This window comes from Onthophagus taurus, chromosome 10 (assembly GCF_036711975.1).
Source record: "Onthophagus taurus isolate NC chromosome 10, IU_Otau_3.0, whole genome shotgun sequence".
NCBI classification, from domain to species: Eukaryota; Metazoa; Arthropoda; class Insecta; order Coleoptera; family Scarabaeidae; genus Onthophagus; species Onthophagus taurus.
Window position 1 is genome coordinate 11,734,243 of NC_091975.1, and position 24,011 is coordinate 11,758,253.

A 24,011-nucleotide genomic window follows, 5' to 3' on the forward strand; every position below is an offset into this window, starting at 1 on the left:
TTTAATCGCGTCAACGCTTACAAAGGAAGAGGTGGATCTCATAATGAAACCGAGCATACGCCAAGCCTTATTAACAGTAGTGTCAATGTGCTGTGCGTAGAGAAGCTTGGGATCAAGAGTCACTCCAAGGTCTCTAATAAAGGAAACGCGTGTTAAGTTTACGCCAGCGATGTTGTAATCGTAATGAACAGTATTCTTCCTTCTCGAAAAAGAAATAACATTACATTTAGACAGATTTAGGGTCAAGTGGTTTTTAGTACAAAAGTCAGAAATCCTGAGAAGGTCAGTCTGCAGTCTAGAGCAGTCCAACGGAGAGGAGATACGCAGATAAAGCTTGAGATCATCTGCGTACATTAGACATTGACAATGTTTCACAACCTTGAAAATATCGTTAACATAAAGATTAAATAGCAAGGGTCCGAGGTGGCTACCCTGAGGGACACCCGAGGGAACTGATATAGGGTCAGAGCAATATCCGTTAACAGATACAATCTGGCTCCTACCTCGCAAATATGAATCAAACGAGCGGAGCAACCCACCATGAACACCATAACCATGAAGTTTTGATAAAAGAAGGCTGTGATCCACACGATCAAAAGCCTTGCTAAAATCGGTGTAAACAGAATCAACTTGACAATATTGGTCAAATGATGTTAAAATATAATTTGTGTACTCAAGCAGGTTGCTCTCCACTGACCGATTCGCAAAAAAGCCACGTTGTCTAGGATCGATTTTGGATTTAAGCCTAAAGAAGAGTCTGGTATAAACCAGTCTCTCTAAAACCTTACCAAACACTCACAATATAGATATTGGGCGATAGTTAGATATAAGGTTACGATTACCGGATTTGAAAATGGGCAAAATATATGCACGTTTCCAAAAGGCAGGAAACGTACCTTCCTTTACAGATTTGTTAAATAAGATGGAAAGTGGTAGAGAAAGAGATTCAAAACATGATTTTATTAGGATAGGAGGAATACCATCAGTGCCCGGACCCTTATTTATATTTAAAGCAATAAGAGCTTCCTCAACCTCAGACCGCTCAAAGCGCATCGGACCCAAACATGTAGTATCATTAAGGTCAGCATTAGCAGAATGAAGTGAATTAATTGAATTAACAGGATTAACAGAGGGAGGGACATACACCGAAGAGAAATATGTTGCAAATAGCGAGCAGACACCCTTACCGTCCCCGGCAACAGCCCCATTTAATGTCATAGGTGTAGGAATTGTATCCGCACCTTTCTTGTTTTTAATATAAGACCAAAAGTATTTAGGATTAGCTTTAATACTGCTCTCGACGCCACCAACATACCTCCCATAGTCGAGCCGAATGAGAAATTTAGAACGCCCTCGCAATAATGAAAAAGTCAAATAATCTATTTGTTTTCCATACCGTTTCCACTTAACATGAGCCCTTCGCTTTTCTCTGATCACTCTGATAGTATCTCGCGAAAACCACATCGGAAAACCACTAGTGAATTTGCGCTTGATCGGAGTAAATTTTTGAATGGCAAAATTTAAATGGTAATAAAAGAAATCAACAGCAGGGTCTACTTTACGAGTATTTAGCTCTGTATCCCAGTTAATAGTAGACAGATACGAATCAATGTCAGAGAAATTAGCACGTCTGAAGTTAAATACGTTAGAAGATTCAGTGGGAAGACGGTGTGGCATTTCAAACGAGCAAACGAATTCTAAAGTGTTGTGAGCACTATCCTCAGGGATCAGAGGATGAGTGCTTAATGAAATAGAAGATATATTAGAAAAATTAGCAAGAATTAAGTCGAGAGTGTTCTGAAAGGCATTCATGTGAAAATTGAATTGGTTGAGACCACATAAGGCGAGGGCATCCAGAAACTCACTCGAACGAGCAGAAGAAGTGGAGACGCCGGTTGAAAGATCGGCTGACCACCGAATTTCAGCTAGGTTAAAATCGCCACAAATCGAAAATTTGTCATTAGGATGGCCTTCAATGATTAAATTAATTTCATTAATAAAATTAAGCAATGCATTTTGATCAGAAGGAGGAATATAAACGCAACAAATGTGTAAAGTTATAGAACCGGTCCGTAGAGTAACACACACTGCCTCAAGGTCCACAAACCATGTTGATTGCGGAAGGACAGACAGGGAAGAGGCTACCGCAATCAAAACGCCACCACCACGCACACTATTATCGGGGACGTTCGGGCGATCACGTCTGAAAACACTGTAACAAGAGGGAAAGCCTTCGGCAGAGTGAATACCTTGGTGAAGCCAGGTTTCAGTTAAACAAATCACGTCTATGTCTGTATTTAAAAGGCAGTTATGCATATCGACCAGCTTAGTGCGAAGACCTCGCACGTTTTGGTAGTAACACGAAAGAGGAGCCATTGAACATTAACAAGTAACTTATAATGAAAGAGATAAGACAAGTGACAAATGAAAGCTTAACAAATTAAAGCTTATCAATGTCACCCGCGGATCTTATTAAGATGGGGCGTGAGTCATCCCCCTTCCTCACAAATATTTTGCAGTCACGAATCCATACATATTTGTACTTCTTCTCCCTGGCCATCTTCTTGGTTCTCCCAAAGAGGATTTTATTCGCTTGGGTAAGATGCTCATTGATAAAAAGTTTATCCGAAATCCCATCAATGGACAAACCAGGGCCAGAATCCTTCGGAGCCGATCGTCTCCGCAACTTGGCGGCAGCAAGAAGCTGATCGCGAACAATGCGGCTACAAAAACGAACCACAATTGCTTTCGGGTCCGAGTTGGAAGCTCTGCCGGGACCTTGAGGAACCCGATGGATCGCATCGACTTCGGAAGGTGAGATGGAGACATCCAAGGATTCACCAATTGAAGAGAGAACCTTCACCAGATCCTCGTTGTTCTTCTGAGGAATACCTTGTATTTCGAGGTTGCTGCGCCTGGAATATTGTTCCAATTCTGAAACACGACTAGTTAAATCAACGACCTCTCTTTTTAGCGTGACGTTTTCAGCAGTGATTTTTTCAACAAGTTTGAATTGATTATGAAGCCTGCCTATAACACCCTCGAACTCCGATACTTTATTGCTGCAGAACTGTACAGATTCCACTAAATTCGCATATCTGCTGTTCAGTGTCTTCAAATCAGAGCGAATTTCCCTGACCGCATCCAGGACAGATTCCAGAGTAGCGGCAGGTAAGGAGGGTACAGGAGGAGCAGCAGGAGGCGGACAGAAAAGAGACGATCTGTGTCTGGATTCGGGTGATCGACAGACTTTACATCTCCACGACGCGCCAGGTACGCTAAGCGCGGCAACGGACCCCTTGGGGATGTCCGTGCACTTGCTGTGAAACCATGCGCTGCAAGACTCGCCGCCCGCATTTCGCCCGACTTTTTGGCCACACCCACCGCACGGGCTAGACGACATCGCACAACCAGTTTCAAGATCGGGAAATGAATAATGTCAAAACCACGTAAAGAATATCAAACACTGAGTTAAAATATGAAGAAAATTAAGTACACTTTATTAAAGCAAATCTGCCAGAATGGTTCGGTTATGTATTTCTTTAACAATTTCAGCACATCAGAAAGAATTAAATCACGCTTTACAATAATTAAACACGGAACGAAAATGAAAACGCGGAGACACGTTTACACAAAGACGTCCTAAGCATATTTACCCAAGATGGGTATTTAGAGGTATTTATAAAATTTGATTTAAATTGAGTTGATGGCAGGTTTGCCAGTAATGCAGAATCCATTATCGATACACCAAACTTATTTATAACATTTACAAGAATGCTACAATGACGGTAAAATTGCATGAAAGTACTGACCGAATACCCATTGGGCATGGGGTAAGACAAGGCGATATAATGTTGAACCCAAATTGTTCATCACAGTCCTGGAGAGTGCATTTAAACAACTGGGTTGGACCCAAAACGGTATAAACATTGATGGCAATACCTAAATAATTTGCGCTACGCGGACGATATAGTTCTTATTTCGGATAGCCTTGGAGAGATAAAACTGATGCTGAACGTATACAGGAGGCGTGTGCAAGAGTCGGGCGAAATATCAACAAAATTTAGGACAAATCTTGTTCCAAGCTCTAACATCAATATTGGTGATAATGAATACTTCTATCTTTCGATAGTATGTCATTAATCCCTGATGCCTTTCCATGTTTTGACGCAGTGATTGCGTTTGAACCTCACTAATTGATATAGGTTCCATGACACTATCCTTTCTTGGTTGTGACGGACTGCTGTCTATTTCCAAATCAGTTTCTATGCTTAATAGGTTTTGAAAATAATCTTTCCACATGTCATTCATTTCACTATCACATATTATTTTTCCTGTTCCGTCTAACAAATTTATACACATTCTTGGTGTTATTAGCTTTAAAGTGTACATATATTTCGGGAAAGTTTATATTTTCACTACCGACCATTCTCGTTTACGTAATACTCTTCGAAAATATATAATGCGTGAAAAACAACTTTGAATGTCCTGAATTGAGTATAAGTCTAATATTAATGACTAAATTCAGTTTTTGTGCTTCATTAATTCTTGTTGTTTGATTCTTTTCTAGTCATATTACCCTTCCATCAAATCCAAGATTCCAAGATCCATGAGATTGTTGATTTCCAATTGAGAATTAAGTAGATCGTTTAAGATCTTATTATTCTTCTTCTTTTATTCAAGTTGTAACCTGTTTTTTACGCATCATTCATTTATTTATTTATTTATTTATTACATTCGGGATGCATACAGGGTTGACCCCCAACTAAGCATCCACAAGATACTCAGCTAAAAATTAATAACAAAAAACTTAAGAGTACAACAAAAAATAATATTCTAAATCAAAAAGAAAACAAAATCAAAAGTAACACTCCAACAAAAAAAAAACAAAAAATCAGAACGCATATACAAAATTATTGTTACAATATTATATAAATAAAAATATTCATTAACGGAGTAATAACGATCTCTCCACACCCACGCCCCGCAAGAAACGCTTGAAAACAGCCAAAGACACATTGAAGATGTCGATATTCCTACAGCAAGAGTCATGCGTATTCATTAATCTCACAAGAGGAGAGTAAAGATGTGCAGAAGACAAGGACCTACCAATTCTAAACAAATATTCACCACGTGTTTGATATGACGGTACATAAAAACATAATTCTCTTACCAATTCCGAGGAATTGAAAAGATTGTTAACTACTTTAAACAAGAATAATAAATCGTAGCACAGCCTCCTTTGCTTTAATGTCTGGAACCCTAGAGCTCTGCAACGCAAAAGATAATCACCGTAAGGTAAAAATGTTTTGTGAGCTAAATACCTCAAGAACTTCCGCTGTACGGATTCAATACGGTTAATGTGAATAGTATAATGAGGGTTCCAGACAGTAGAGGCGTAGCTAAGAACACTAACCACTAACGCCATATAAAGAGATTTGATGCATTGAATATTTGTGAACATACGGCAGGTCCTAATCACAAAACCCAACCGCTTTAGAGCCTTGGCAATAGTAAAGTCCACATGTAAATTGAACATCAGCCTGCTGTCCAATAAAACGCCAAGATCATTAATGTGGTCATTCGAGGTTAAAGTTCCGGCCCCCAATGTATACGAATTGTTTAGTGGATAACGTTTACGTGTGAAAGTAATTTTAGAACACTTATCATAGTTCAGGAACAGGCCGTTATCAGCGCAGTAAAGCTGGAACCGGTCTAGATCCTCCTGAAGATTTTCGGAATCACATTTGTTTGTAATGTTAGAAAATATTTTGCAATCATCCGCATACAACAGGAATTTTGCATGTTTAAAGCAAGAAGAAATGTCATTAATATACGCCACAAAGAGGATAGGGCCAAGATGGCTACCCTGCGGAACACCCGATGTGACAGGGTTATATGAGGATGTAACCCCACCAATCCTCACCGCCTGACAACGACCCGTTACGTACGATCCCAACCATGTCAAAAGACCTTGCGGTACATTAAAGGTACTTAATTTCTGCATCAGAATATTATGATCTATCTTGTCAAAGGCTTTACTAAAATCGGTGTAAACCGCATCGACCTGATTAGAACAATTGAGGGAATTATGAATAAAATTAGTATAATAAACTAGGTTAGTTTCCACCGATTTACCCGGTAAAAAACCATGTTGTTCCGTAATCAGGCTAGGTTTCAAGAGGTAAAGTAAATAAGAATATATGATTTTTTCAAAAACTTTCGAAACCAATGACAAGATAGTAATCGGGCGGTATTTAGAGACGTCACCCCTGTCACCGGACTTAAAAACCGGCAGCACAAATCCCCTCTTCCACTCACCAGGAAAGGAACCAATACGTAAGGACAAGGAAAAGATTAAAAATAGCGGTTTAGATAGACCATTCGCGCAGTGTCTAATAAAGTTACCAGGTAAATTATCAGGACCAGCTCCAGCTTTAGGATCGACTTCATTAAGAACGGACAACACATTTTCCTCAGTAAACCACGGGAGAATACCGGCTGAATCAGTCCGGTTAGCAATGGTAGCGCCGACAAATGCCTCATTAAAATAACGTGAAAACAGAGAACACACATCAAGGATATTATCCGCGACCTCATTACCAAGCCTCATGTGAGTGGGAATACCGGCACATCCACCCCTCCTATTTTTAACGAAAGACCACAAATGATCAGGGCGCTCAATCAAATTTTCTTGGACCGAGCGCAAGTACTTCTGATAGTCAGATTTAATCAAAACTTTAGAACGTTTACGGAGAATAGTAAAAGACAAATAATAGTTATTGTTGCCAAACCTCTTCCAATTACGATGAGCTTTAAGTTTCTCACGAATGACTCTTACTGTGGACGGAGAATACCATGGTGGAAAACGACATTTAGACACGGGTTTATGCGGAACATGAGTGCTGACGAGATCGTTAACCGCATCATAGAAGGCTCTAACAACTTCCTCAATCCCACGACCATCAAATCGTTCCGACCAGTCGATCGCGCAAAGAGCATCGTTAATCGCTACATAGTCAGCTTTGTTATAAAAATATTTAATTGAAGGACCATCATGAAAACAACGCAATTGAACGTTGACAACAACAAATTCAATGGCGGGGTGGTGACGATCTGGCCTAACCAACGGATCCGGACAACATTTAATTTCCCGTACAGTGTCAATGTTACACAAAATGAGATCAAGTATTCTAAAGTTTTCATTGTATAAATGGTTAAATTGAAATAAGTTGCAATATTCAAAAGCCTCTACAAATTGTCTGGCACGAGCACCGGCTTCACCAGCGGGTTCAAGAATCCCTGACTCCGCCCGCCGCCGCCACGAGATTGAGGGCAAGTTGAAATCACCTGTAATAACTAAAGTGGTATTTTCAGGGACAGAGTCCCTGATAAGTATCAATTTCTGTAGAAACATGATCAAAGGTTCTAACTCGCCAGGTGGCAGATACACACAACACACGAGTAAACGCCTAGCCGCGCACTTTACTTCAACCCACAGATCCTCCGCACCCGAGCTGAAACTCTGCAACAATGATGCCTGAAAATGACTCCTCACTGCAACAAGAACGCCACCACCATCAATTTTCCCCGAAAATGGCGCGCATCTGTCTCGACGAAATATATTAAAGTTGGAACAAAAGAACTCCGAATTCGCGATTGAGGAATTAAGAAAAGTCTCCGTGAGACAAATAATCTCATGACCAATAACCGAAGAGTTAATCAGAGAAGTGGACGTCTTTGTCCGCAAACCATTAACGTTCTGATAATAAACCGAGACCGCCATGTCGAGATTAAAGATACAGTCATTACTAAACTATGGCAAGTAAGTTTTAAAGTTTTTCCAAATCACCCAAGGAACGAATCAACACGACACGTGATCTCTCTGATTTCCGGACCCGAACAACATCACCCGCAAACCAAACGAATTTATACTGTTTATGCGCCGCGACGGTTTTAGCTTCCCTAAGGAGCTTGGCATTCTCCGCTGTCAAGTGTTCATTGACAAAAATTCTATCCCCAATGCCATCCAATTTAATTCCCGGAGAAGCCGCCCCCCCATCCGAAGACCGTAACTGTGACGCGGCACGTCGCCGAATTTTTGCGGCGCCCAGGAAACGATCCCGAATCACACGGGACAAAAATTTTACCACAATATTTCTCGGTCTGGAAGTATCCAATCCTGTAGCCGATCCCCTGGACGGTAGGCGGTGAACCGCATCAATGTCCGACGATGAGATTGGGCAATCAATAGCGTCTCCAATGGAGGCAATAGCGTCGACCAAAGATTCCGATTCCTTTTCCATAACCCCAGTAATAATAACATTGCTGCGCCTGGAATACTGTTCAAGGTGCTCCAAGCGTGATCCAACCCCACCCAACTCAGTCTTCAATGCAGCATTCTCGCCCATTATCGAATCCACACTCTTCATCTTCACTTCCATATTTTTAACTTTGCCCTCGAAATCCGTTATCTTGTCCCCATAAAATGAAATAGCACGGAGAAGCTCCTCATATTTATTCGATAAACCCTTTACTTCCGCCTGAATATCCTTCAAAAGTGCATATATTCCCTCAGCTTTCGGCGCATCAGGTTCCTGAGCATTGGGCGGAGCAACCGTTCGCTGCCCTGATGCGGTAGCAACTCGCGCTCGACGAGTCGCCGCGGGCTCAGACACGTGAGACAATGGGGGCGACTCGTCATCTATAATAATAGAGCAATCTAACCCGCTACTACATTTGCGGCATCTCCATGTAGCGCCTTCATCCTTAAATCGACGAAGATTATCGGCGGACAAATCAACGCATTTAGCGTGGAAATATTTCCCGCATTTCCCCGTACACATCAAACCGGGGACCTTTTTCGAGACTTTACCGTGACAAACCACGCACTCCATCTCACTTCTTTTAGATGTCGCGCACGAGACAAGTTCTTAAACAGGCAAAAACGCCAGTCGAACACGACCACGTCCCCGTCTGTATAACGAAGAAAAGTAAGAATTAAAAATTAACGCGGAAGCAATAGCCCTACGAGCCTGAAACACAACTCCACGGACTCACTGATCAAAACAGAAACTACCGCAACTGAAAAGCAATGAAACGGACGCCGAAAAACCAACAAAAATCACTAAAATTTGTGGAGCCGTCGAACACGCCGTGTTGCCTTAGCCGCGTACATCTTAAGCATTTGTTTTATTTTTGTTTATTTAGTGTTTCATTACAGCTGGAAATCCAACTTCCTGATCTCCCGGGATCTCTTTCTAGCTAATCTTTGGTCTCTTGCTGTCTGAATCAGCCAGGTTTCTTCCATTCTTTGGAAGTATTCATAAAATTTTTTTATTTTTCCCCTAGCAAATCTCATGACATATCCGAATCCACAAAATTCTCTTACAATTTTGTTCCTAACTCTATCTCTTCTTGTCTTTTCCACTATTGTTACTATTGTTATACTCGCATGGGCAGCCTACAGGAAACTTAAAGACATCTTCATAAGCGATATACCTGTATACTTGAAATGAAAGGCTTTCAAACAATGCGTGGTTCCTCCTTTGGTTATGACATACGGTTCTGAAACGTTAACATTAACGGTGGACATTACCAGGAGGCTCAAAGTAATGCAAAGAAAGATGGAGAGGTCGATGCTGGGTGTAACCCTGACTGACCACATACAAAATGAAGACCTACGAAGAAGAAGTGGCGTAAATGATGCAGTCAACATTGTGGCAAAGCTCAAGTGGAACTGGGCGGATTATCGTCGCAAGAATGAAGAATGAGCCGTAGTTACCTGATTATCTTCAACGCCCATTTCATCATGTTCCTCTACATTTTTGTCAGAATCTGTTATATTTTTACTTGTATCACTTTTATATGTACAGGGTGTCCCAATTTCGATGTCCGCATAGGCTATCTCCGAAACTAAAAGAGATAGAAAAAAAGTAGCTTACATGTCATGATCTCGTTTTTCGAGAAAATGTTAATGCCGAAAACTCCGAACAGCTATCGTCTTTTGTTTTCGCCCTATCGGCAAAAACTGAAAATTTTGCAAAAACGACAATCGCGAATATTTCACTTATTATCAAAGATGGTGTATTATAAATAAAACATTATATGGGCAACTTTTTACGAAGAATTCAGTGGCGAAGGTAGAATTTTTTTCCCATCTTTTATTTTCGAGATTTTAGACGTAACTTTATTTTTTTAAATGGAAACCATAGTTGGCTATGACTTAAAATAATTTGTTATTTTCTTCTGATAACAAATATATATAGTTTGTGGGGTATATTTCTTATAGTTATTGAATAATTAACAAAAATTCATTTTGTTCCATCTAAATCTAATGTATGTATTTAAAAATTAATGTTGCTATGGTGATAACCATACATACTATGATGGAATATAATGTATCAATTTTGTTTGTTCTTTCTAAAACTATTGTATGTATTTAAAACTTAATGTTGTTATGGTGATAACCATACCATGAGGGAAAGCATTGTTTCCAATTATTGCCAATGTTTCTAGCAAGGACAGTAGAATCTAACAGGACTGCTACATCCATTGTATTTTTGTAGTCGACTACGGGTTGGTTGCCCGCACTCTACGTCACACTATTTGTCACGCCTGATAACTGTTTATGTTTTTAGAGGTTATATGATAGACATTAATACGTCTAAAAACATAAAACTTCAAAACTAATATGAATACGTCTAGGATATAACCTCTAAAAACACACAGCAAACGCATAGACCATAACAACAGCTAGGCGTGGAAAATGGTGTGACGTAGTTTGCGGGTAGGCTGTCACAACAATGGATGTAGCAGTCCTGTTAGATTCTACTGTCCTTGAGTTTGTAGTAGTATTTAAAAATTCACTAACAACTCTGGCATTATGTGCTGGTGCTGCGTCATATTGAAAATATATCATTTGAGACATATTTAGTGGCAAATTGTCGTCCAAAGGCTCAATGTGCTGCCTTAATATATTGAGGTATTTCCCTGAGTTTAAGTTTTTATGGTAGATACTATATGCCAAAATTCTATTATCTAAAAGGGCACACCATACATTGAACCCCAATCTTCTTTGAACACTCAGAGACTTCATCGGTCCAGATTACATTTTGAACAAACAGCAGATTATTTAATTTTTTTAAATATCATCTACAAAATTCTAATCTTCGATTGACATCTCCGGCACGTAAATAATGAGTTAGCCCCGCTTTGTATGGTTTATACTTATTTTTCTTTCATATTCGGGAGCAGCGTCTTTTGGGTCAGACGTCTTGTTGCAATTTCTCTTGCAGGTCATTTTGGTATGTTTTTGTATGTGGTTTGGGGAAGGACCAAATATCTATTAAATTTTCTGCTGACCGGCTGAAGGTTCGTACGTGCGGTTGTCTTCTTTCTGGATATCTTGCTAAATAAAATTCCGCGGCTAACGTCGCATTCTTATCTGATAACATATCGCATTCCATCATGTTACATTTTTCATAATTTTCGAAATTCATTGTAAAGTTTTATTCAGTTTTGTTATACTTTGACACTTAACACGCTGGTGCATAATGCCAGCACATAATGCCAGAGTTGATATCGAATTTTTAAATACAAACTTTGACAATTATTTGATACATTATGTTCCATCATAGTATGTATGGTTATCACCATAGCAACATTAACTTTTAAATACATACATCAGTTTTAGACAGAACAAAATGAGTTTTTGTTAATTATTCAATAACCATAAGAAATATACCCTACAAACTATATATATTTGTTATCAGAAGAAAATAACAAATTATTTTAAGTCATAGCCAACTATGGTTTCCATTTAAAAAAATAAAGTTACGTCTAAGATCTCGAAAATAAAAGATAGGAAAAAAATTCTACCTACGCCACTGAATTCTTCGTAAAAAGTTGCCCATATAATGTTTTATTTATAATACTCCATCTTTGATAATAAGTGAGATATTTGCGAATGTCGTTTTCGCAAAATTTTCAGTTTTTGCCGATAGGGCGAAAACAAAAGACGATAGCTGTTCGGAGTTTTCGGCATTAGCATTTTCTCGAAAAACGAGATCATGACATGTAAGCTACTTTTTTTCTATCTCTTTTAGTTTCGGAGATAGCCTATGCGGACATCGAAATTGGGACACCCTGTACTGTTTGGGTATTTACCCTGGGCCGGGGTAAATACCCAGATAAATACCCATTTTATAAATACCTACCCGCCGGGTATTTACCCAGGGCCCATCACTGCTTTAAAGTACCGGTAGTTTTAAACACTCATTTTAAAGTGTAGTCATCTATTCGGCGCATTTGAGCTGTCGGTATTTTCTACTATACAAGAAGGAATCTGTATAAAAATGACACAATCTGCACTGTAGGGTTTTTAAGTATATTTAAACTTATTTGTCCAGATGTGTGTTGAATTTTGTTGTTCAAAAAGGTATCTCTTTGATAAATCGTTATTAGGTGTGATTATTACAGATCATTTTAAAAAGAAAGTATTGAGCCTTAATTTAAAATAAGTCTCATTCCTTAATTTCAATAAATACGGCTTCCAGGAATTTTTAAATTAGCATCTTTTTTGACACTTTTAGGTTACACGAAAATGTAAGTTTTGTTTCAACATTTTTTTTCTCAATATTTTTCCAATCCAACCCAACAATTATGATACATCATTGTAAAGACAAAGCTTTGAGCTTTAATTTAGAATAAGTTTCATTCCTTAATTTCAATAAGCACGGCTTCCAGGAATTTTTAAATTAACATCTTTTTTGACACTTTTAGGTTACACGAAAATGTAAGTTTTGTTTCAACATTTTTTTCTTAATATTTTTCCAATCCAACCCAACAATTTTTATACATCATTGTAAAGAGAAAGCTTTGAGCTTTAATTTAAAATAAGTCTCATTCCTTAATTTCAATAAATACGGCTTCCAGGAATTTTTAAATTAGCATCTTTTTCGACACTTTTAGGTCATACGAAAATGTAAGTTTTGTTTCAACATTTTTTTCTCAATATTTTTCCAATCTAACCCAACAATTATGGTACATCATTTTAAAGAGAAAGCTTTAAGCTTTAATTTAGAACAAGTCTCATTCCTTAATTTCAATAAACACGGCTTCCAGAAATTTTTAAATTAGCATCTTTTTTGACACTTTTAGGTTACACGAAAATGTAAGTTTTGGTTCAATATTTTTCCAATCCAACCCAACAATTATGATACATCATTTTAAAGAGAAAGCTTTGAGCTTTAATTTAGAATAAGTTTAATTCCTTAATTTCAATAAATACAGCTTCCAGAAATTTTTAAATTAGCATCTTTTTTGACACTTTTAGGTTACACGAAAATGTAAGTTTTGCTTCAAAATTTTTTTCCCAATATTTTTCCAATCCAACCTAATAATTATGATACATCATTTTAAGGAGAAAGCTTTGAGCTTTAATTTAGAACAAGCCTCATTCCTTAATTTCAATAAGCACAGCTTCCAGAAATTTTTAAATTAGCATCTTTTTTGACACTTTTAGGTTATACGAAAATCTAAGTTTTGTTTCAACATTTTTTTTTCTCAATATTTTTCCAATCCAACCCATCAATTATTATACATCATTTTAATGAGAAAGCTTTGAGCTTTAATTTACTGCAAGTCTCATTCCTTAATTACAATAAACACGGCTTCCAGGAATTTTTAAATTAACATCTTTTTGACATTTTTAGGTTATACGAAATTGTAAGTTTTGTTTCAACATTTTTTTTTTTCAATATTTTTCTAATCCAACCCAACAATTATTATACATCATTTTAAAGAGAAAGCTTTGAGCTTCAATTTAGAATAAGTCTCATTCCTTAATTTCAATAAACACGGCCTCCATGAATTTTTAAATTAGCATCTTTTTGACATTTTTAGGTTATACGGAAATGTAAGTTTAATTTCAACATTTTTTTTCTCCACATTTTTGTGATCCAACACAACCATTATTATACATCATTTTAAAGAGAAAGCTTTATGCTTCAATTTAAAATAAGTTTCATTTCTTAATTTCAATAAACACGACTTCCAGGAATTTTTGAATTTGCATCTCTTTTGACACTTAGATTTCGCGAAAATGTTAGTTTTTGCTCAATAAGTTTTTTCTCAATATTTTATCAGATTTTCGTCGTTCTGTAAATACAGGTCTGATAAATAAATATTCAAATTTACTGCGTCCACGAAAATGTCGCAGCGCAAGTTCAAAAGAAAGAGGATGTTGTAAAAATTGTTAATAAAAAATGTATTATTTTTATATTAGCAATAATAGTTTTAAAATAATATCAAGAACTGCTCTCGGCAATATTTGAGGTATCCGTTGTTAGAGAAAGCGTAGCTTGTGGTGATGGATGAGCAAGGATGGCTGATTTAGCTAGTTCTTTCTTAGATGTTTGTGTTTAAAAGAAACGTTGTGTTCAGTCGACCATGTTGATATTAATTTGTTAATTTGTTGGAATAAAGGGTATTCGATAGATTATATAGAGGACCCAAAATGTTGGAAATGTTAGGAATAAACCTATGATAGAAATTTATCATTCCTAAAAACCTTTGCAATTGTTTCAATGTTGTTGAAGTTGGTAATTCAGAAATTGCGGAAATTCTGGATTGAGAAGGTCGGATTCCTTCTGCAGAAATTTGATGACTTGGAAAATCTAGAGAAGTTACACCAAATACACATTTCGAAGGTTGAAAAGAGATGTTGTAACAACTTAATCTTTTCTTACTAAATCTCTCGCTTTTACTGGCAACGAGAATGTCGTCCAGGTAAACAAAAAGAAAATGCAGCCCAGACAGCACTTCATTTATAAATCTTTGGAAAGTTTGAATTGCATTCCTGAGACCAAAAGAAATTCGAGTACAATTCAACACTCTATATCTCGAAATTGTGCATTTTAGAGGATAAGTTGATAGAAATTTTTTTTTAAATATTTGGACAAGCTATGAAACACCCTGTATATACATATGTAATTATACGAGCATATAATGAGGGCTATTATTCACTAACGTTAAGTTTGAACCCAAGTAAATAATAAGCTTATTATATGTGAGTAGAATACTTTGTCCACGACTACTATTGAAATTGATTTCATAAATTTATTTGTTTAAAAGAAATTTTTGAATAAAGTTTAAACGTCAATGTGACACAAATTCAATGTTACTAATTGTAACCAACTTCACAACAATTTGTCAAAATGAAATGTCAATTTTAGAAAACGTCTATTTTTTACGAAAATTAATTAATTTATGTTTAAATTAGACGAAAAAAAGGAACTTGTTTAAGTTTTTTTAATATCTAACCTAAAAAATTGAATTAAATTGACGTTATTCAAAAATTTGTTTAAAAAAATAAATTTATGGAATAAATTTTAATAGTCGTGGACAAAATATAATATAATAAGTTATTATATTCTCATATAATAATTAGGGCACGGAACTTTTGTAACAAAACGATACGATTTCCCCCTCCACTCGTTCTCAGCAGAAAATTTCATACAAAAGTTGTTCTAAATTACATTCTAAAACTATTTTCTCAATAAAAAGAAATATATAAAATTTCTTTTGAGATTACGTTCTTAATTATTGATCAAATCAAAAATTTTTATTAACAATATTTGTTTAAAATTACTTCAGGAACAGTGTTTGTTAATACAATTTTTTGCTAACTTGAAATTTTAATTTCCCTCTGAATAGTATGGTATCAAAATTAATTATCTCGATAATTATTGGTTTTATCAAAAAATTTTTTAAATAAAACTTGTTTCAATTTCGATTTTGAATCAATTATCTTAATAAGAAATTTTTGCATCTCTATTAATTAAGCATCTAAGTGTGGTTATGTATAAAAACGGAAAAATTATTATTTTGAGGTTATCCCCTTAATTATTGATTAAATCAAAAAAAAGTGTTGACAAAGTTTGTTTAAAATTGTTTCAGGGACAATTTTTGTTAACACAATTTTTTTCTAACTTGAAATTTTAATTTCCCACTGAATAGTATGCTACAAAAATTAATATTTTTGAGGTTATATCCTCATTGTTGATTTAATCAAAGAATGTTGTTAACAAAATTAGTTTAGAATTACTTCAGGAACAGTGTTTGTTAATACAATTTGTTGCTAACTTGAAATTTTAATTTCCCTCTGAATAGTATGGTATCAAAATTAATTATCTCAACAATTATTGTTTTTATTAAAAAATGTTTTAAATAAAATTTGTTTCAATTTCGATTTTGAATCAATTCTCTTAATAAAAAATTTTGGCATCTCTATTAATTAAGCATCTAAGTGTAATTATGTATAAAAATTTAAAAATTATTATTTTGAGGTTATCTCCGTAATTATTGATTAAATCAAAAAAAAGTGTTGACAAAGTTTGTTTAGAATTGTTTCAGGAACAATTTTTATTAACACAATTTTTTTCTAACTTGAAATTTTAATTTCCCACTGAATAGTATGCTACAAAAATTAATATTTTTGAGGTTATATCCTTCTTGTTGATTTAATCAAAAAATGTTGTTAACAAAATTTGTTTAGAATTACTTCAGGAACAGTGTTTGTTAATTCAATTTTTTTCTAATTTGAAATTTTAATTTCCCTCTGAATAGTATGCCATCAAAATTAATTATCTCAACAATTATTGTTTTTATTAAAAAATGTTTTAAATAAAATTTGTTTCAATTTCGATTTTGAATCAATTATCTTAATAAAAAATTTTTGCATCTCTATTAATTAAGCATCTAAGGGTGGTTATGTGTAAAAACAGAAAAATTATTATTTTGAGGTTATCTCCTTAATTATTGATTAAATCAAAAAAAATGTTGACAAAGTTTGTTTAGAATTGTTTCAGAAACAATTCTTGTTAACACAATTTTTTTCTAACTTGAAATTTTAATTTCCCACTGAATAGTATGCTACAAAAATTAATATTTTTGAGGTTATATCCTCATTGTTGATTTAATCAAAAAATGTTGTTAACAAAATTTGTTTAGAATTACTTCAGGAACAGTGTTTGTTAATACAATTTTTTGCTAACTTGAAATTTTAATTTCCCTCTGAATAGTATGGTATCAAAATTAATTATCTCAACAATTATTGTTTTTATCAAAAAATGTTTTAAATAAAATTTGCTTCAATTTCGATTTTGAATCAATTATCTTAATACAAATTTTTTACATCTCTATTAATTAAGCATCTAAGTGTAATTATGTATAAAAATTTAAAAATTATTATTTTGAGGTTATCTCCTTAATTATTGATTAAATCAAAAAAAAGTGTTGACAAAGTTTGTTTAGAATTGTTTCAGGAACAATTTTTGTTAACAGAATTTTTTTCTAACTTAAAATTTTAATTTCCCACTGAATAGTATGCCACAAAAATTAATATTTTTGAGGTTATATCGTTATTGTTGATTTAATCAAAAAATGTTGTTAACAAAATTTCTTTAGAATTACTTCAGGAACAGTGTTTGTTAATACAATTTTTTGCTAACTTGAAATTTTAATTTCCCTCTGAATAGTATGGTATCAAAATTAATTATCTCGATAATTATTGGTTTTATCAAAATTTTTTTTAAATAAAACTTGTTTCAATTTCGATTTTGAATCAATTATCTTAATAAGAAGTTTTTGCATCTCTATTAATTAAGCATCTAAGTGTAATTATGTATAAAAATTTAAAAATTATTATTTTTAGGTTATCTCCTTAATTATTGATTAAATCAAAAAAAAGTGTTGACAAAGTTTGTTTAAAATTGTTTCAGGGACAATTTTTGTTAACACAATTTTTTTCTAACTTGAAATTTTAATTTCCCACTGAATAGTATGCTACAAAAATTAATATTTTTGAGGTTATATCCTCATTGTTGATTTAATCAAAAAATGTTGTTAACAAAATTTGTTTAGAATTACTTCAGGAACAGTGTTTGTTAATAACATTTTTTTGTAACTTGAAATTTTAATTTCCCTCTGAATAGTATGCCATCAAAATTAATTATCTCAACAATTATTGTTTTTATTAAAAAATGTTTTAAATAAAATTTGTTTCAAATTCAATTTTGAATCAATTATCTTAACAAAAAATTTTTACATCTCTATTAATTAAGCATCTAAGTGTAATTATGTATAAAAATTTAAAAATTATTATTTTGAGGTTATCTCCTTAATTATTGATTAAATCAAAAAAAGTGTTGACAAAGTTTGTTTAGAATTGTTTCAGGAAAAATTTTTGTTAACACAACTTTTTTCTAACTTGTAATTTTAATTTCCCACTGAACAGTATGCTACAAAAATTAACATTTTTGAGGTTATATCGTTATTGTTGATTTAATCAAAAAATGTTGTTAACAAAATTTGTTTAGAATTACTTCAGGAACAGTGTTTGTTAATACAATTTTTTGCTAACTTGAAATTTTAATTTCCCTCTGAATAGTATGGTATCAAAATTAATTATCTCGATAATTATTGGTTTTATCAAAAAATTTTTTAAATAAAACTTGTTTCAATTTCGATTTTGAATCAATTCTCTTAATAAAAAATTTTGGCATCTCTATTAGGGCCGGTTTTATAAAAGTAGACGTTGACCGCCGGTTATCAAACCTCCGGTTGAGCAGTTAACCAAAGGTTGAACATCGATACGTTTTATGACAGGATTTTAACCTCCGGTTTATTAGCTTTCCGTCAACCGGCCGCGGTCTATGTTGGCTGCACTGCGCGCCAACTCTCAACCAATGAAATGCGTGCATTCGAAAACGTAAAGATACAGGTGTTTACGTTAACCTAACCTAACTTTCGACGTAGATCATTTTATTTTATTATTATTTTTTTTTTTGCGATGTTTTATATAAAACAATTCTCTTTATAAAATTAAAAACAAATTGGATTTTGTAAAAATTTTATTTTTTATTAAGTTCTTTTTTTAACAATTCTATTCTTAAACGCCCGGTTGATGACAACTTTCATGACAGATCATGACAACTTTGTGAAGTTCTGCGCATGTGCGTATATCAACCCTCCGGTCAAACTCGACTTTTACCTGCGGTTGGGATAACTTCCCTTTAACCGGAACTTTATTACTCAACCGTAGGTCGTACAACGCAAACTAACGGTTAACCGGAGGTTGACGGTGAACCTACTGTCAACTGTACATTGTAAAACCGGCCCTTAATTAAGCATCTAAGTGTAATTATGTATAAAAATTTAAAAATTATTATTTTGAGGTTATCTCCTTAATTATTGATTAAATCAAAAAAAAGTGTTGACAAAGTTTGTTTAAAATTGTTTCAGGGACAATTTTTGTTAACACAATTTTTTTCTAACTTGAAATTTTAATTTCCCACTGAATAGTATGCTACAAAAATTAATATTTTTGAGGTTATATCCTCATTGTTGATTTAATCAAAAAATGTTGTTAACAAAATTTGTTTAGAATTACTTCAGGAACAGTGTTTGTTAATACAATTGTTTGCTAACTTGAAATTTTAATTTCCCTCTGAATAGTATGGTATCAAAATTAATTATCTCAACAATTATTGTTTTTATTAAAAAATGTTTTATATAACATTTATTTCAATTTCGATTTTGAATCAATTATCTTAATAAAAAATTTTTACATCTCTATTAATTAAGCATCTAAGTGTAATTATGTATAAAAATTTAAAAATTATTATTTTGAGGTTATCTCCTTAATTATTGATTAAATCAAAAAAAAGTATTGACAAAGTTTGTTTAGAATTGTTTCAGGAACAATTTTTGTTAACACAATTTTTTTCTAACTTGAAATTTTAATTTCCCACTGAACAGTATGGTACAAAAATTAATATTTTTGAGGTTATATCCTCATTGTTGATTTAATCAAAGAATATTGTTAACAAAATTAGTTTAGAATTACTTCAGGAACAGTGTTTGTTGATAAAATTTTTTGCTAACTTGAAATTTTAATTTCCCTCTGAATAGTATGCCATCAAAATTAATTATCTCAACAATTATTGTTTTTATTAAAAAATGTTTTAAATAAAATTTGTTTCAATTTCGATTTTGAATCAATTATCTTAACAACAAATTTTTACATCTCTATTAATTAAGCATCTAAGTGTAATTATGTATAAAAATTTAAAAATTATTATTTTGAGGTTATCTCCTTAATTATTGATTAAATCAAAAAAAAGTGTTGACAAAGATTGTTTAGAATTGTTTCAGGAACAATTTTTATTAACACAATTTTTTTCTAACTTGAAATTTTAATTTCCCTCTGAATAGTATGGTATCAAAATTAATTATCTCAACAATTATAGTTTTTATTAAATAAAATTTGTTTCAATTTCGATTTTGAATCAAATACAAAGTATCGATTTGTTACAAAAGTCTTGCCCTGATACTAATATATTATTTTTATTAGTGTGAAGGTTATAATTTTAAGCCAAATTTTTAGCATTTCCAATTTTCTAATAACAAACTAATTTTTTAGCATCCAGTTTATTGTATGAACGTAGTTGGAACACAAAACGCGCATAACCTGATCAGTATTTCAACCGACGGTCGTCTCTGCTCTTGGTCTTTAGACATGTTGAGTCAACCCCAAGAAATCTTAGAGCTACAAAGAGCTCCATCTCGACCGGTCGCCGTGATGTGTCTCGATTTCCCGCATTCGGACGTAAATAATTTCGTGGTCGGTTGTGAAGACGGCGCTGCTTACGCAGCTTGTCGTCACGGTGCTAAAGCGGGAATCACCGAGGCTTACGAAGGACATCGAGGCCCCATCGCTGGACTTAGTGTTAATGCGGTTCAAGGGGGGATCGATTTTTCTTATATGTTTCTTACATCATCGTTTGATTGGACTGTTAAGTTATGGAGTTTGCGGGTATAAATTATTTTTTTTTTAATTGATTTAGATTAAGTTAATTTTTTTTTGATTTAGGATAATAAGCCAATTTATTCGTTCGAAGATAACGGCGATTATGTGTTGGATGTAGCTTGGTCCCCGGTTCACCCCGCTTTATTTGCGACTGTCGATTGTGGGGGGAAATTAGATTTATGGAATTTGAATTTAGATACGGAAGTCCCAGCGGCCTCGGCGGTTATTGAAGGGGGCCCAGGGTTGAATAAAGTTTCTTGGACCCCGTCTGGTTTGCATGTAACTGTTGGGGATAGTCAAGGAAAGTTGTGGGTTTATGATGTTGCTGAGGTTAGTTAATCAATATTCTTGTTTACATTTAATTTAAGCTTAAAATGATTTAGAATTTCGCTCATCCACGACACGATGAATGGAATAAATTCTTATACACAACTCAAGAGTTGCGTAATAATCAAATTGATGAGGAATCTGATACTTTGTGGAATGTAGCTGCGTCCACATCTTTAGGGTCAACTATAGGGGGTCCTTACCCATAAAAATAAGAAATTAATAACAAAAATAAGTATAAATAAATGAAATTTCCAATACGCCTAGTATTTTAAAATAATAGGTTTTATTTTGTTTTCAAAATGTTTGTATATTTATGCAGCAGTAATATTTATTTAAAAATTGTAATCAACGTACTGTGGAAAAGCAATCAATGGATTAACTAATATATTAATATTGATAGGGAGGAATGCGGATAAAAAAAATAATAAATTAAAACAAGAGGGAGATTTATTTTCACATTTAAGCAATTGTAATGTTAATAACCCGCTTGAAACTTAATAAATAATAAAATAAATTAATTCCCCCCATTAAATAATATAGGATGTATTATAAAAGAGAAATCGATGATGAAAGATGGGGAATATATTTTTTGTTTAATTTACTTTACTACCATTTAATAATTTATTTGTACCTTTTTCTATACTAGAATTTAGTTTATTACTTTTTTGCAACAATTTCTTTTTTGTTTCGTCGCTAATCAAAATTGGATTAAGAAATTCTATATAGTTTTAGTTATTATATTATGTAGCTTTAATCTCATTGTGATTTATTTTTTAAAAACGATCTAATTCCACCTTATCGGAAATGAGCTTGAAAAATAAACTTGATTTTTTTGGGAACTGAAGCTTTTTTAACCTACATCTTAATAACAAAGCTTCCAAGACCTAAGAGAGAATTTTTAGTTCCATCCAAAACGAGAGGATTAGTAAACTTTAAAAAATCATACCGACTTTGTTAATAGGAATTAAGAAACGACTTGTATCTTAAATTAAAGCTTAAACTTTAATCTTTGATTCAATGTATAATAAGTAATATCTTTGATGATAAAGTTTGTTTGTAAAATCGAGAAATGTCAATGTTTAATTATAGCAAAAATCGAAAATATTTGTTAAACTTTAAAAAATCATACCGACTTTATTAATAGGAATTAAGAAACGACTTGTATCTTAAATTAAAGCTTAAACTTTAATCTTTGATTCTATGTATAATAAGTAATGCGTTTGATGATAAAGTTTGTTTGTAAAATCGAGAAATGTCAATGTTTAATTATAGCAAAAATCGAAAATATTTGTTAAACTTTAAAAAATCATACCGACTTTATTAATAGGAATTAAGAAACGACTTGTATCTTAAATTAAAGCTTAAACTTTAATCTTTGATTCTATGTATAATAAGTAATGCGTTTGATGATAAAGTTTGTTTGTAAAATCGAGAAATGTCAATGTTTAATTATAGCAAAAATCGAAAATATTTGTTAAACTTTAAAAAATCATACCGACTTTATTAATAGGAATTAAGAAACGACTTGTATCTTAAATTAAAGCTTAAACTTTAATCTTTGATTCTATGTATAATAAGTAATACGTTTGATGATAAAGTTTGTTTGTAAAATCGAGAAATGTCAATGTTTAATTATAGCAAAAATCGAAAATATTTGTTAAACTTTAAAAAATCATACCGACTTTATTAATAGGAATTAAGAAACGACTTGTATCTTAAATTAAAGCTTAAACTTTAATCTTTGATTCAATGTATAATAAGTAATACGTTTGATGATAAAGTTTGTTTGTAAAATCGAGAAATGTCAATGTTTAATTATAGCAAAAATCGAAAATATTTGTTAAATTTTAAAAAATCATACCGACTTTGTTAATAGGAATTAAGAAACGACTTGTATCTTAAATTAAAGCTTAAACTTTAATCTTTGATTCTATGTATAATAAGTAATACGTTTGATGATAAAGTTTGTTTGTAAAATCGAGAAATGTCAATGTTTAATTATAGCAAAAATCGAAAATAATTGTTAAACTTTAAAAAATCGTACCGACTTTGTTTATAGGAACTAAGAAACGACTTGTATCTTAAATTAAAGCTTAAACTTTAATCTTTGATTCTATGTATAATAAGTAATACGTTTGATGATAAAGTTTGTTTGTAAAATCGAGAAATGTCAATGTTTAATTATAGCAAAAATCGAAAATAATTGTTAAACTTTAAAAAATCGTACCGACTTTGTTTATAGGAACTAAGAAACGACTTGTATCTTAAATTAAAGCTTAAACTTTAATCTTTGATTCTATGTATAATAAGTAATACGTTTGATGATAAAGTTTGTTTGTAAAATCGAGAAATGTCAATGTTTAATTATAGCAAAAATCGAAAATAATTGTTAAACTTTAAAAAATCGTACCGACTTTGTTTATAGGAACTAAGAAACGACTTGTATCTTAAATTAAAGCTTAAACTTTAATCTTTGATTCTATGTATAATAAGTAATACGTTTGATGATAAAGTTTGTTTGTAAAATCGAGAAATGTCAATGTTTAATTATAGCAAAAATCGAAAATAATTGTTAAACTTTAAAAAATCGTACCGACTTTGTTTATAGGAACTAAGAAACGACTTGTATCTTAAATTAAAGCTTAAACTTTAATCTTTGATTCTATGTATAATAAGTAATACGTTTGATGATAAAGTTTGTTTGTAAAATCGAGAAATGTCAATGTTTAATTATAGCAAAAATCGAAAATAATTGTTAAACTTTAAAAAATCGTACCGACTTTGTTTATAGGAACTAAGAAACGACTTG

General features: G+C 32.9%; 1 protein-coding gene across 17 annotated transcripts in view; it reads left to right on the forward strand.

Annotated features, from left to right (window-relative positions):
• Positions 1–21,808, forward strand: part of LOC111423645 (short wing) — a 58,084-nt gene extending 36,276 nt beyond the window's left edge. For all 17 annotated transcript variants that reach the window (XM_071199578.1, XM_071199581.1, XM_071199584.1 and 14 more), the window contains 3 exons: positions 20,486–20,878; positions 20,936–21,202; positions 21,256–21,808. In XM_071199578.1, coding sequence (XP_071055679.1) covers positions 20,486–20,878; positions 20,936–21,202; positions 21,256–21,408 — 813 coding nt within the window. In that variant the 3' untranslated portion in view covers positions 21,409–21,808. The remainder of the gene's footprint in view (positions 1–20,485; positions 20,879–20,935; positions 21,203–21,255) is intronic.
• Positions 21,809–24,011: the final 2,203 nt, after the last annotated feature.